The sequence below is a fragment of the Branchiostoma belcheri genome, unplaced genomic scaffold, assembly GCF_001625305.1.
Source record: "Branchiostoma belcheri isolate BF01 breed outbred unplaced genomic scaffold, Haploidv18h27 scaffold230, whole genome shotgun sequence".
Classification (NCBI taxonomy): Eukaryota; Metazoa; Chordata; class Leptocardii; order Amphioxiformes; family Branchiostomatidae; genus Branchiostoma; species Branchiostoma belcheri.
The window spans coordinates 52601-68220 of NW_017803825.1; the positions used below are offsets into that span (position 1 = coordinate 52601).

At 39.6% G+C, this 15620-nt stretch overlaps 1 protein-coding gene across 1 annotated transcript in view; it reads left to right on the forward strand.

The window, feature by feature from the left end:
• The first annotated feature begins 421 nt into the window (after positions 1–421).
• The window catches only part of LOC109470758 (SWI/SNF-related matrix-associated actin-dependent regulator of chromatin subfamily A member 5-like), a 30627-nt gene continuing 15428 nt past the window's right edge, over positions 422–15620 (forward strand). The window contains exons 1-9 of the mRNA XM_019769828.1: positions 422–571; positions 2574–2669; positions 3958–4157; positions 5203–5303; positions 5840–5940; positions 6186–6365; positions 7527–7682; positions 8841–8972; positions 10362–10430. Coding sequence (XP_019625387.1) covers positions 518–571; positions 2574–2669; positions 3958–4157; positions 5203–5303; positions 5840–5940; positions 6186–6365; positions 7527–7682; positions 8841–8972; positions 10362–10430 — 1089 coding nt within the window. The 5' untranslated portion in view covers positions 422–517. The remainder of the gene's footprint in view (positions 572–2573; positions 2670–3957; positions 4158–5202; positions 5304–5839; positions 5941–6185; positions 6366–7526; positions 7683–8840; positions 8973–10361; positions 10431–15620) is intronic.

Here is a 15620-nt window from a genome sequence, read left to right on the forward strand (position 1 = left end):
AAACTCTACTCATTTTAATGTCTCATGAAGACCTACTGACCTACCAAGTTTCTTTAAAATTCATTCATACCTTCTTGAGTTATCGTGCAAACACATTCTTGCAAACTTCACACAATGGTGTACCATTAGGCTCCTTCCGAAGGCGTCGCCAAAATCTTTGTCCTGCAAACGTTACCGAACCTCGCGAGAAAATACGAGATCTCAAATCGTTGGACCGTACTACTTAATTTCTTCTAGGGGTGCAAATTTTGAAAGAAAGAAAACACTTGCTAATTTATCCACAAAAGAGCCCAAATAGGTGATTATTTTCGAATAAGCAATATATATCAACATTATATACAGTGTTAATGTTTGTAATATTCACTATTTTGATTGATTAATAAAGAAGGATTTCCTTGCGCCCCCTGTAAGATGAGTAGAGCTGGCCAACATTACCCAGCACACTAGAAGCCGGTGGTCACGCAGTCTTTGTGAATTTTGAGTTTCTTTCTGTCAGTTTTGGGTCAAAACAGTGAACATGTCCAGCAGTTCCAGTTCCCCGAGTAGCCCAGAGGAACCAGCGGACGACGAGGTTAGTGTTAGAAGCGGTTTTATGATGTTGTTTCTAACTGAAACCGTCCGAAAGAGGCTTTTATGGAAACAATGAAGATCCGAAATTTGGCGCGCTTCAAAAGATCTCACAAGAAACCACCTCGGATCGAGACGAGAACCAAAAGTTTGTCTCCGAAATTGAAAACTGGTTATTCCTTGGATCATTTGATCTATAGTTTATTGGTGAACCATGTGAAATTAGTCGCAGTGGTGTCGGTTTTAGAGAAATTGTGTTTTCATTTCAAGAGGATGTTGGGTTTTGTTGTGTGTGTGTGTAGGGGGGGGGGTGTTGTGGTAGCATGACACAGTTTCCGTCGCCTATGGGGATTTCTATAGTTAAGAACCCCATTTGACGTGACCTACTTCGACGCGGTAGAAAATATAGTAGGGTGCAAATGTTAGGTACAAAACTTGAATATGTTTGAGTTCAGGGTATAATGTAAAACATGTGAAAATGGGCTAAAGTTTGTCGGCTAGTTCACTCATGACACAATCTTATATTATACATTTAGACAAGATATGCAAGAAAATGTCAAAGCAGGACATGTTTAAACACTTGATGTCATGCAAGAACGAATGTATAGCAGACAAACTATGTAATTATGTTTCTGAATGTTTCAAAAAGAGAGAAGAAAGGGCATCTAACAGTAGATGATAGGTAGTATATAGTATTGTTGTATAAATTCCTAGCAATTAGCATTAGAATATAGCGTCCCAGTATGCAATACTCATGTTTTGCATACTGCATGTCCTCTTGTGCATTTAGCCCATCTGGGCAAGAACATGCAATAAAGATTCATATCATTATCATTAAAAAAAGAGCTATGCTGAAGGTCATGGAACTGCAGCAAACGCACTGCACTAGGCTGTGACAGTATCAAGGCGCAAATCTAGGCTAACCGAGCGAACATCAAAATTGAACTTTTAGTTACAGTCTCAAACCTGACGTATTCCTCTACCTTGTACCACAGTACCCGCCTGTCTCAAGTATATGCCGACCTACTTTGTGCCCATACTACTTTTGATCATGACTACGGGGTTCGCCCATAAATACTGCGACCTTGTGTGAGAACATTGATACATAAATTATTTCTGTCCAAGTGCCACTTTAGCTTTTCCCAAAATTCTCTGACCCAAAACTCATTTCTTGAGATAAAATCACATATGTCATGAAAATTTCAAATTTATGCTACACGTATTATGTGTTCATAAAGGTATAATTTGACCTAAAAAAATAATTTTTTTTACTAAATGTAGGTAAAAAATGATAAAAAAACAAGCCATCATTTTGGCAAAAATTATACGTCCAAACAAGGTGCCAAATATGATAAAAATCACATTTTTTTTCAATCAAGAAATAATCTGCCAAAACAGGCCGGTAAAAATTACTGTAAATTTTTATGGCTGTTATATTTTTGCCATGACGGCTCGACTGAATTTAGAACATAGCCTCCTGTTGGTAGCTGTTCAAGTTCCCCGAGTAGCCCAGAGAAACCAGCGGACAACACGGTTTATGCAGCAGAATCCGAATATACAGAGTTATTGAGAAACTGTGAACACTAATAAATAAAACAAAAATAAGGCCACACCAATTTAATTTCTTGGTTAACGAATTTTTCTAGAAAAATAATGGGAGCGGGCGGGCAAAAATAAAAACAGGGCCCTAGGCATCCTTTTATGGTCCAAAATGGTACGATAGGAGCCATGAAGTCAAACTTTAAACAATGAATTTTGAACTTTTAATGATACCACTGCATTGAAAGATGGAATAACTGTAACAACTAGGATGAAAAGGGCTGTTTTCAACTGTTCAGGGCAAAATATGAGCATTTTGCAGTTGATTCTGAATTTTAATTTTTATTTGCAAATCAGGAAAAAATTAAGCAGGCGAATCCGTTCACCAAGAAATTAAATTGGCCTAAAGAAAAAAATCACAATAACTGTTCTTGAGGTTGGTTTTTTGAAATGTTTGATTTTTGCAGTACCAGCCGCCAGGTGCAGCGCCCTTCAAGCTGAAGTCTCCACCACGTGGGAAGGGAGCTGAAGCCAAAGAAGACAAGGACTATGAAGCCAAAGTGGTAAGACTCACATCCCAGTCCAGGGTTCTAGCTAGGATTTAATTTTAGCGTAGTGGCACCGGCCACATGTCAAGGGAGCGAAGTGACTGAGAGGGGGTTGGGGCAGAAGGGGGATGTGCCCCCCTTCCGCGATGTGGAGCTTTTAAAATTTTGAGCTAAAAAAGATAGGTACCCAAAGGGAAAAAATGTTACTTCTAAGGTATGTACAATGTATCCTTGATTGGTAATTTTTCACATTTGATCTGGCATTCTTGAACACAGAAATACAGTCACAATAACCCTACACTGTATTGAAAATTAGCATAGGGGGGAATTTAGTGTAGGGGGTCAAAATTATAGCGTAGGGGTCCCCTGCGCTACTTCGCACTAGCTAGAACCCTGAAGTCAATACCACCAAACCAGCGTTCTTACCAATATTTTTTCACAACATAGGGGTCAGGTACAGAAGGACAACTTTCCACAGTACAAGCAACACATCAAGTCCCAAAGACATGGCCATTACTGGCATTAGACATGAATATAGCATTCTTCCCAAAAAATTTCAATACACATACAATTTCCTGCTTATTGAGGGACAAATTTTGTTATGTTTTCCCTCTGTTTTTATAGCTTTATTCTTATTTTTAAGTCAAATAATTAACTTTTTGAAAGATTTATAAAGTGTCACAAGGTTCTCCCCAAAAAGAAACACCCTTATACTGGTTGAAAGACAGTGTAGGGGTCCAAATCACAGCATAGGGGGGGCCTTTTACTCACTTTTTTCTTTTTGGCATGAGAAGAGTTACTGTCATAACATGACAGACCTGTCCAATGTGTACATGTAAGAAGTAAAGGTTGTCATTGCAGGGCTGGAAATATTGGGTGCATGTGCACCTTAGTACACCCAAAATTGAAGTTGTGCACCCAATTTTTTTCTGTGGTGTTTTTGTACATATTAAATCATTAATGTATGATAGTATACAGGATATTCTTGGAATCTAAGGGTCGGAAAAATAATAAAATCTTTGTTGTAGTACTTGTGTAAGATTTTAAACTATTAAAGTTAGCTCCCATTTCAGATTCAAGCTTAGAAGAGGAGCAGTAAGATTGATAATTATTTTGTTTTACATGGTGCACCCCAAAAAAATTTTGTGCACCCATTTTTTTAGGTTGGGTGCACCAGTGCACCTATTCCCGAAAATGAATGTCGAGCCCTGCATTGTCATTAGGGTGTTGTTCTGAACTCTGCTGGGTTGTTCTGAACTCTGCTAGGTGGCGTTGTGACTCTGTCTCCTCCCCATGTCTACAGGTTGAAGACCGTTCCCACAGGTTTCAGTACCTGCTGCAGCAGACTGAACTCTTTACTCACTTCATGGCGTCGGGAACCAAAGCTCCCACCAGCCCGCTCAAGATGAAGGGTCGTCCCAGGATCAAGCCTGACGAGAGATCCAAACTCCTGGCATCTGGGTCGTCTGGTCAACCCCCCATAACACCAGGGTCAGCCGCAGAGTGAGTCCTCTTCTTATCAAGGAATTGTAGGGGTCGAAATGTGTGTAAGTTGGTGCAGTAAAATTGGTGCCGGGCAACTAATTTTTTACCGGTGTGCACCGGTACAAGTAAGCTTTATCCATTACTACACTGACTCACTGCCCATAGAAATACCCAATACAAAACTGAAAGGGTAAAAAAACCAGAATCCAGGGAGTTTTTCTTCAATTTTTATAATCAATAGAAGTTTACTATCTAAGTCACTGCCATGGTTAGTAGTTTATCCCCACAACAGTGTAAGCAAATATTGGGTACTATTATAGTTGTATTAATGTACTTTTGGTAGTGTATCTATTATTTTTGGTGGGTGTAACAATTTTTTTTTTTGGTGCAAGTAAATTTTTTTTCATCTGCACCAGTGCAAGTTTATTTCAACCCATGAATTGTTAGGGTAGACATCCAGGAAATATGTTTTAATGGAATCTATACTTCTGGATACATTTTAGAAACTCATAATACTTCAGACACATCTGGTGTCTTTCATCATTTGCTTTCAATTTGGCATTAAAAATAATATTGTTTCCCAGCGTGCAAAATACCTGGTTGCCCATGGCCAGTTGCCCCGGGCAACCAAATTTTACTTGGGGCAACCTATTTTTGAACCTAGGTAGCCCAGTGTGCTACCTGAATTTTAAGAACGCTCCCCCCCCCCACAAAAAAAAATCATGCCCACTTGGCTTGCACCACTGTATCTGGCAGATGCTTTTTGATTTTAGGTATTAATGGCTATTACTAGTATCAGTTTATTAACTAAAGGCTGTTAGAAATATTGTCAAAGGCTTATGTATGTAACATTACTTATTTTGAGGAAAGTAGACTTAATTTATTGGTCGGGCAACCTAAAATTCTGATGGGCAACCTGGTTCAAAAAGTATTTTGTACACTGTTAGTTTGTTATTTTCAAGGCATTGGATGATCTGGTGCGTAGATTTAGATGATGATACATGTAGATGTAGTACAGATACAGTTGAGTATTTACCTGGTATGTTGTTGTTTGTGTCCACAGTCACCGACACAGGCGTACAGAACAAGAAGAGGACGAAGAGTTGCTTTCAGAAAGCAGGAAGGCGACAACTGTCGTCACACGGTTTGAGGACTCACCCTCATGTAAGTAACCAGGCTTACAAATGGCAATGTCCACACTGACATGTCCTATGCTTATGTATTCTATACTGCTGTGTGTGCCATGATGACATGTTCCATGCCAATGTGTTCCCATGCTGATGTGTTCCCATGCTGATGTGTTCCACATTGATGTGTTCCACACTGATGTGTTCCACACTGATGTGTTCCCATGCTGATGTGTTTCAAACTGATGTGTTCCCATGCTGATGTGTTCCACATTGATGTGTTCCACACTGATGTGTCCCACACTGATGTGTTCCCATGCTGATGTGTTCCACACTGATGTGTTCCATACTGATGTGTTCCCATGCTGATGTCTACCATGCTGATGTGTTCCACACTGATCTGTTCCACACTGATGTGTTCCCATGCTGATGTCTACCATGCTGATGTGTTCCACACTGATGTGTTCCCATGCTGATGTGTTCCACACTGATGTGTTCCCATGCTGATGTGTTCCACACTGATGTGTTCCCATGCTGATGTGTTCCACACTGATGTGTTCCACGCTGTTTCAGATGTGAAGAATGGAGAAATGCGAGACTACCAGGTCCGGGGGCTCAACTGGATGATCAACTTGTATGAAAACGGAATCAACGGAATCCTGGCAGATGAAATGGTCAGTACAGTATCAATCACAACCACCAGAAGTTTTTTACTTTCAGATTTTCTTGATCATACAAAATATCTGTACAGCTGGCATTTTTGCAGACTCAAACAATGCAGGCTTGGTCTCATGAATAACTTAACAAAAAGCTTGGTACAGGGTAAGTGACGGTGTCATAAGCCGTAGGCTGTTCCTGTAACCATTGACTAAACCACCGAGTGAGCAAAGTGATAACCCGCTTTTGTTTCTACTTGTAGGGTCTAGGCAAGACTCTCCAGACCATTTCTCTGCTGGGCTACATGAAGCACTACAGGAGCATCCCAGGGCCCCATCTGGTCATCGTGCCCAAGTCCACCCTGGCCAACTGGATGAACGAGTTTGAACACTGGTGTCCATCCATCCGTACGGTCAGCCTCATCGGTGACCAGGAGAAAAGGGTCAGTTGAGTCATGAATAGGTCACTTTAGTGCTGTGTACCTAAACCCACATTTAGGTCCAGGTCCGGATTCAAGTCCAGAGGTTTAGGTTCAGTTCTGGACTTGTAAGTCTGGACCTAAACCCATGGCATATACAAAATTGCATGTTGGCAACCTTGCAATGTTGTTTGGGCAAAACTTTGGCCACATAACATGGAGGCCGATACTTGATGATGCCCGATGGCAATGTTTTCAGCATTTTGCAGCACAGATTTTGCAATCTATTCTATGGGCAATTTTATGTGGTTTGGAAAAAAAGGGGTATGACATTTTTTTTAACAAGTCCGGACTTAGTTCTTGACTTTTAGGGTTTTTTTTACTTGAATCTAATCATTTTTACAAGTCCGGAACTGGTCCAGCGAACCGGTACACAGCGCTAGGTCACTTCTAGTGAGCCAGGACTGAGGCCATGTGTAGAAAAGGCAGATTCCTCTGTAAATCAACATTCTGCTGAGACACACTTTACTTCAATACTTTTTGTACTTCACTTCAGACTTTCATGAAATGGAAATATCTTGTAGTTCTCCTGCTAGGTGGTGCTCTTGTACAAAGCAAAACGTGTTAAGATACCTCTTTATCCAAATTAACGATTTTGCTATGATGTACTTCACACCTTGTTTGAGATATCTTGTACATGTAGTGCTCCAGACCTGCATATTGCTAGGTAATGCTGTTATACTAAGCAAAATCTTGTAAAGCATTTAGGAGCCTTTAGAAATTAAAATTTAGGCCACACCAATTTGATTTGTTGGTTCTCTGATTTTTTCAGGAAAATATGAAGCGACGGGGTGAAAAAAACAGGTCTAGGCATCCTATTCTAACCCCAAATGGTATGATAGGAACCATGAAGTCAACAGAAAAGGCTGGGTTAATTTTTAAACAATGTATTTTGAACTTAAATCAAACCACTGCATTGATAGATGGAAAAACTGTGACAACTAGGAGGAAAAGGACTTTCCTCAACTGTTCAGGGCAAAATATGACCATTTTTCAGTTGATTCAGAACCAGAATCTTTTTTTTTTTTTACAAATGAAGAGGCGAATCCAAGAACCAACAAATTAAATTGGTGTAGCCTTACATACATTAAAAAAACTGACTTGCAATGTTGTCTCCCCTTCCAGTCCGCCATTATTCGCGACCAGATCATGCCGGGGGAGTGGGACGTCTGTATCACGTCCTACGAGATGGCTCTCCGCGAAAAGGCCGTCTTCAAAAAGTTCAACTGGCGCTACCTGGTCATCGACGAAGCACACAGGATCAAGAACGAAAAATCCAAGGTAACAGAAACATACATTTTTATTTCACTCAATACTATAGTATGAAGTGAAATATTGTTTTTCCTCATGTTTCTTCTCCTTCTCCTTGCCCTTGATAATTGCTTGTACTTGTATAATTGCAATATGATTTATTTAGAATCCTATTTTTGTTTGGGGAGGGGGATGGAGTGAAATATTCTATATTTGCTCCGCGAAGCAAATGTTGGCCTTTCTAGTTTTCTACAATGTGTTTATTGTAAAAACTTTATTTGGACTTTTTCTCTTTATTATTAAGCACATATGCATGTAAATCTACGCATCTAATTATACGTTGATTATAACTTGAAGATATAATTTCAAGACTTCATCACTCTATTGTTTAGAACTTCATTTCAAAAGAGCTGTGTACCTAAAGAAGTTGTAGTTAAAGGTACAGGTACACAGGTTTGGAGAGAGACTTGGACCTGTACTTGTACCTAAACAAGTTTGGCCAATTATACGTTCTACATTTAACTCTTTTGTATTAGTAAATTGTTGTATGAGGGTTTACATGTTTAAATATAAAACCAAGAAGGTAACATAAGTTTTCCTGATTTTCAAGTACAAATTGTCAAAATTATCATCTTTGACAGGCAATTTATGTATCTTTAGGCCACACCGACTTAATTTTATGGATTGATTTTCGCCTTTTAAAAAAAAAAGATCACGTCCTCCGAGGCTCTGGTCTGGCTCTAGGCCTGGGTAGTCCATGGTAGTTAGCGACAATACAGAGCTGGGCACCCAGGCTACCGAAGCTCCACGACTCAAGAACTCAGTACATACGTACATTGCTGATTCATAAATTCCACCAAAAGCCGGCATGTACCGGCTTGTCGTATATGTCGCTATGTACCTCCGCAAATTCACAATACCAGTTTTGTATTCCTGTGGTTTAGTAGCATTTTTATTTTTGGCCAGATTTTTTTTATTCGCCCGCGCGCACTAGTTTGGGGGTCTTCAGAGGATGTCATCTATAAAATTAAGTCGGTGTGCCTTAGTGTAAAAATCAGGTCCAGATAGACTTGTAGTTACTTAATTTTAGAATTTTTACATGTATGTGTATAGGTACACATCCATATTGACAGCCTGGTACTACTATATTATTCAGTTCCATTCAGTAATTTTTGTGACTATTTCCAGCTGTCGGAGATTGTCCGAACGTTCAAGACGACCAATCGGCTGCTGCTGACCGGCACGCCCCTGCAGAACAACCTGCACGAGCTGTGGTCACTTCTCAACTTCCTCCTCCCCGATGTCTTCAACTCCTCCGAGGTCAGGCATCGCACTGTTAGAGCGCTCATGACACCAAAATATGACCTTAGGCCACATCAATTTAATTTCTTGGTTAACGGACTTTTCTAGAAAAATAATGGAGCGGGCGAGCGGAAAAAAAATAAATAAAAACAGGCCTAGGCATCCTATTATGGCCCAAAATGGTACGATAGGAGCCATGAAGTCAACACACCAGGCTGGTTCAAAATCTAAACAATGAATTTTGAACTTTTAATGATACCACTGCATTGAAAGATGGAATAACTGTAACAACTAGGAGGAAAAGGACTGTTTTCAACTGTTCAGGGCAAAATATGAGCATTTTGCAGTTGATTCTGAATTTTTATTTTTATTTGCAAATCAGAAAAAAATGAAGCGGGCGAATCCGTTAACCAAGAAATTAAATTGGTGTTGCCTATCTGATTGTAGTTGGCTGGCTAAGAGACACATTTACAATAAATATGCACAGTTCTCAGGTTACATTTGAAATTCTAACGCCCTGCCTTGGAAAAGTCAGCAGAATCCAGTCCTGGCAGGCGATTTGCATCTCTACATTTTATTTTTGCATGTCTGTATTTTTTCCTGAGCTGACGTCACCCAGTGATGTCAGCTCAAGAAAAAGCCCAGAAATGCTGAAATAAAACATAGAGATGCAAATAGAGATGCCCAAGGAGGGCGATTGGGAAGCTTGCCAGAGGTTCTCCAAAAATTCACTTTTAGAAGGCCGTACAAGCTCAATTTCTCAGTCATCATGATTGGAACAAACTTAAGTAACTATATTATGTGTATACTTTTGTATAATTTATGTATTTTACAGACTTTTTTGGTGTCATTTGTTCTTTAAACACCAATTTAATTTGTTGGTTCTCGGATTCGCCTCTTCGTTTTTTTCTTTTCCCTGATTTGCAAAAAAAAAAGATTCTGGTTCTGAATCAACTCAAATATGCTTTTATATTTTTCCCCCAACAGTTGAGGAAAGTCCTTTTCATCCTATTTGTTACAGTTTTTCCATCTATCAATGAAACGGTTTGATTAAAAGTTCAAAATTCATTGTTTAATTATCAACCCAGCCTTTTTTGTTGATTTCCTGACTCCTATCGTAGCATTTGGGCTATAAGAGGATGCCTAGACCTTACCTGGGGAAAGTCGTATTGAGGTCACCTTGTGGCGCCGAATGGCAGCCGCACAGACCCTTGCGACAGTTCCACAAAAAATTTGTGGAGCAAATATGTGTGTGTCCTGTATTATATGATTGTTGTGATTTGTATTGATTATTATGTGATACCCTGCATCAATTCAGCCGTATAAAGGCTGCGACCGCACCGGTACTGTTTGGACATTAAAAATTATTCATTATCATTATTAATTGTATTATTAACTTGATTGCAGGACTTTGATGCCTGGTTTGACACCAACGCTTGTCTGGACAAGGATGACATGGTGGCACGTCTGCACACGGTGAGTCAGGCTTCTTATTACTCACAAAACTTCCCAAAAACTAGTCACAGGAAAACTAAGGTTTTATTCAAGGACTCAAGGACATGTTTTCAAAAGTCCACTTGGGCATCAGGCAGTAGTACATGTACATGTCAGGGCTCGAAATTAACATTGTCCCAGTGTCAAATGACACTAAATTTTCAGCTCGGGACAATTCAAATTACATTTCGGGACAATTTCGGGGCAACTGGAAAATTCTGAGACTATCCACGAACGAAATCCATCCATCCTGCTGTGGGCCGCCGTCAGCCCATAATACTCTGAGAAACATTTAAATTTGACCAATCAGGGATTCCAAATATCAGGGAGGGGGGGCCTCAAAGATGGTGCCGTGCCCATGATATTATAATGTATTTCCCTACATTTAACGGGGGGTGCCCTAATTCCGACCTACCCCTAATTCCGTACTAGTTTGAAAATCATTGTCGCCGCGCTATGCATGGGAGCATGTGCCTGAAAATAACCACAAGAATGGACAAAGTTTTTCTGTTGATATCGGTAATCTCACAAAGTTTGGTCCAGTTTGCACGCTCCGATAACAGACGAGTGAAAAATCTGTTTGAATTCGACGCTTGTTCGGGGGTTGACGAGCGTGTTAAAAAACGCAGCTTTGATTTTGAAACAGCCACTTTGGAGCAAGTCGCGTAATGGTGAAAAGATTACTTGTTTGGGACAGAAAAATAGTTGTAGATTGTTTTAGTCATAATTTGTGTATTTTAAATACTAAAGTCTCTCATGAGATTGACCTTCGTTAAACACTAGGTCGGAATTAGGGCACCCCTTTTGCGATAGAACGTTCCACTGGCAAAATGACGAAAAACCTGCCGTACGTTTCGCAAACCATTACGCTTGGGTGCAAGGCGCTACACTGAAGTGAAATACACAGCTGTACAGCTTTAATTGTTGTTATCTTTATCTGTAAATATTAAAGCTCGTGTTGCGCGGGTTTTTGGTGAGACAAACTAATACGAAAGGTAGGTGCGTTTGCATGGAACATAGGTCGGAATTAGGACCCCTCCCGTTACTAATAAAGTGGACTTCAAGTTGTACAAATTCAGTTGTTGTTGTATTCTTATTGTTGTCATAAATTTTTTCCTGAAAAGCAGGCTGGGACAGTCCATCTTCAGTTCGGGACAATTGAAATCTATGTTCGGGACAATTCTGGGACGATAGTAAAAAAAGTTAATTTCGAGGCCTGACATGGTGATTTCGACTTGCCCAAACCAAATTTTAACTTGCCCAAAATATACAGGACATATTTCTGTGTATTCTAATTACTTGCAGCAATGGATTTTTCTTTTAGTAAAAAAAAAACATGTTAAATCTTTTAGGCAATTTCATGCTAGACAACATTTGCTGTTATAATAATTGTTTGCGTCAAAAGGAACAAAGTTATTTGCCAGTTTATTTTCCAAGGTATTTCCTGACAAATAAATTTGATTTTGACCAACATCAATGATATTTTTAAGGGGTAAAAAACACTGCTATACATGGGGGGGATTAAAAAAATGCATTTGCCCAATCAGTACTTAAACTTTTCCCAGGCTAGTAGGCAAGTAGAAAATGGATGTACATGTACATGTAGTACTGTACTGTACTGTAGTACTAACTTGTGCGTTGTGACTAGTTTGAATTGCATAATTACAGTCATGCATGATTATGGTAAAGAAAGGACTAGGATGTTATATTCTCAGCTGTTCCTTAACTATTTTGATTGCACTGTTCTAATACTGGTTCCTGTGTTTTTTTTACCTATGCTTGTCTCCACAATTACACTGTATCAGCTTCTAATGTATTACAGAAGCAAGTTTCCCTACTGCTGGTGTCTCTAGTCCTTACCAACTCGCTTGCATTTCTGCTGCGGCTTCAAGCTAAGATTGTACCAAGCTCTAATCATGAGACCGATTGTGGCAATGTTTTTTGAGCAGCAATGTGTGCAACCCACAACCAGCAAGGCTCGAAATTCATTTTTGGGAATAGGTGCACTGGTGCACCCAACCTAAAAAATTAGGTGCACAAAAATTTTCTGGTAGCACCATATTAAAAAAAAACTAATTACAGATCTTGACTGCTCCTCTTCTGAGCTTGAATCTGAAATGGGAGCTAACTTCAAAATCCTAAACACAAGAATTTACTATTTTTCTGACACATCGTTGCCAAGACTATCCTGTATACTATTATTATACATTTCATTTGTACAAAAATACCTACAAAAATATTTGGGTGCACCATTGCACCCACAGAAAAAAATTGGGTGCACAGCTCCAAATTTAGGTGCACTAAGGTGCACATGCACCTAGTATTTCGAGCCCTTTATTAATATTAGGAACAGAAGCTCAGTAACAGTACCGCTACTTTCCTCCAAAACATTCCACTTGTTTGAAAAATGATTACAGGAAAGTTTTCAATGAATGTCAACGCTTATTGGCTTTCATTTCCTTTGGAGGAATTTGTAGCACACTATGGGAACTGGGGTTTGTTTGAATGTACATGTATCTGCACACATGAGTATCGGTCTTCATGGTACATGTCAGACTAACATTTACACTTCAGGCATCTTGTGTCATCTCATGGCTTTCATGGCATCGCTGCTTTGCTTTCTACTAAGCCTTTGGCATTGTTGTATGAGCAAGAACATTGCCATGGTTGTATTGTTGGCACTTGGTTTGGCACTGTGTTTGTAACCTGATTTTCGTGCTGTGTTTGTAACCTGTGTCTGTTACATGAGTTGGTGCTGTGTGTTGTAACCTGTGCTGTATGTGAGTTGGTGCTTGTGTTTGTAACCTGTGCTGTATGTGAGTTGGTTGCTGTGTGTTTGTAACCTGTGCTGTACATGAGTTGGTGCTGTGTGTTTGTAACCTGTGCTNTAAACAATGAATTTTGAACTTTTAATGATACCACTGCATTGAAAGATGGAATAACTGTAACAACTAGGAGGAAAAGGACTGTTTTCAACTGTTCAGGGCAAAATATGAGCATTTTGCAGTTGATTCTGAATTTTTATTTTTATTTGCAAATCAGAAAAAAATGAAGCGGGCGAATCCGTTAACCAAGAAATTAAATTGGTGTTGCCTATCTGATTGTAGTTGGCTGGCTAAGAGACACATTTACAATAAATATGCACAGTTCTCAGGTTACATTTGAAATTCTAACGCCCTGCCTTGGAAAAGTCAGCAGAATCCAGTCCTGGCAGGCGATTTGCATCTCTACATTTTATTTTTGCATGTCTGTATTTTTTCCTGAGCTGACGTCACCCAGTGATGTCAGCTCAAGAAAAAGCCCAGAAATGCTGAAATAAAACATAGAGATGCAAATAGAGATGCCCAAGGAGGGCGATTGGGAAGCTTGCCAGAGGTTCTCCAAAAATTCACTTTTAGAAGGCCGTACAAGCTCAATTTCTCAGTCATCATGATTGGAACAAACTTAAGTAACTATATTATGTGTATACTTTTGTATAATTTATGTATTTTACAGACTTTTTTTGGTGTCATTTGTTCTTTAAACACCAATTTAATTTGTTGGTTCTCGGATTCGCCTCTTCGTTTTTTTCTTTTCCCTGATTTGCAAAAAAAAAAGATTCTGGTTCTGAATCAACTCAAATATGCTTTTATATTTTTCCCCCAACAGTTGAGGAAAGTCCTTTTCATCCTATTTGTTACAGTTTTTCCATCTATCAATGAAACGGTTTGATTAAAAGTTCAAAATTCATTGTTTAATTATCAACCCAGCCTTTTTTGTTGATTTCCTGACTCCTATCGTAGCATTTGGGCTATAAGAGGATGCCTAGACCTTACCTGGGGAAAGTCGTATTGAGGTCACCTTGTGGCGCCGAATGGCAGCCGCACAGACCCTTGCGACAGTTCCACAAAAAATTTGTGGAGCAAATATGTGTGTGTCCTGTATTATATGATTGTTGTGATTTGTATTGATTATTATGTGATACCCTGCATCAATTCAGCCGTATAAAGGCTGCGACCGCACCGGTACTGTTTGGACATTAAAAATTATTCATTATCATTATTAATTGTATTATTAACTTGATTGCAGGACTTTGATGCCTGGTTTGACACCAACGCTTGTCTGGACAAGGATGACATGGTGGCACGTCTGCACACGGTGAGTCAGGCTTCTTATTACTCACAAAACTTCCCAAAAACTAGTCACAGGAAAACTAAGGTTTTATTCAAGGACTCAAGGACATGTTTTCAAAAGTCCACTTGGGCATCAGGCAGTAGTACATGTACATGGCAGGGCTTGAAATTAACATTGTCCCAGTGTCAAATGACACTAAATTTTCAGCTCGGGACAATTCAAATTACATTTCGGGACAATTTCGGGGCAACTGGAAAATTCTGAGACTATCCACGAACGAAATCCATCCATCCTGCTGTGGGCCGCCGTCAGCCCATAATACTCTGAGAAACATTTAAATTTGACCAATCAGGGATTCCAAATATCAGGGAGGGGGGGCCTCAAAGATGGTGCCGTGCCCATGATATTATAATGTATTTCCCTACATTTAACGGGGGGTGCCCTAATTCCGACCTACCCCTAATTCCGTACTAGTTTGAAAAATCATTGTCGCCGCGCTATGCATGGGAGCATGTGCCTAAAAATAACCACAAGAATTGACAAAGTTTTTCTGTTGATATCGGTAATCTCACAAAGTTTGGTCCAGTTTGCACGCTCCGATAACAGACGAGTGAAAAATCTGTTTGAATTCGACGCTTGTTCGGGGGTTGACGAGCGTGTTAAAAAACGCAGCTTTGATTTTGAAACAGCCACTTTGGAGCAAGTCGCGTAATGGTGAAAAGATTACTTGTTTGGGACAGAAAAATAGTTGTAGATTGTTTTAGTCATAATTTGTGTATTTTAAATACTAAAGTCTCTCATGAGATTGACCTTCGTTAAACACTAGGTCGCTAGGTCGGAATTAGGGCACCCCTTTTGCGATAGAACGTTCCACTGGCAAAATGACGAAAAACCTAGCCGTACGTTTCGCAAACCATTACGCTTGGGTGCAAGGCGCTACACTGAAGTGAAATACACAGCTGTACAGCTTTAATTGTTGTTATCTTTATCTGTAAATATTAAAGCTCGTGTTGCGCGGGTTTTGGTTGAGACAAACTAATACGAAAGGTAGGTGCGTTG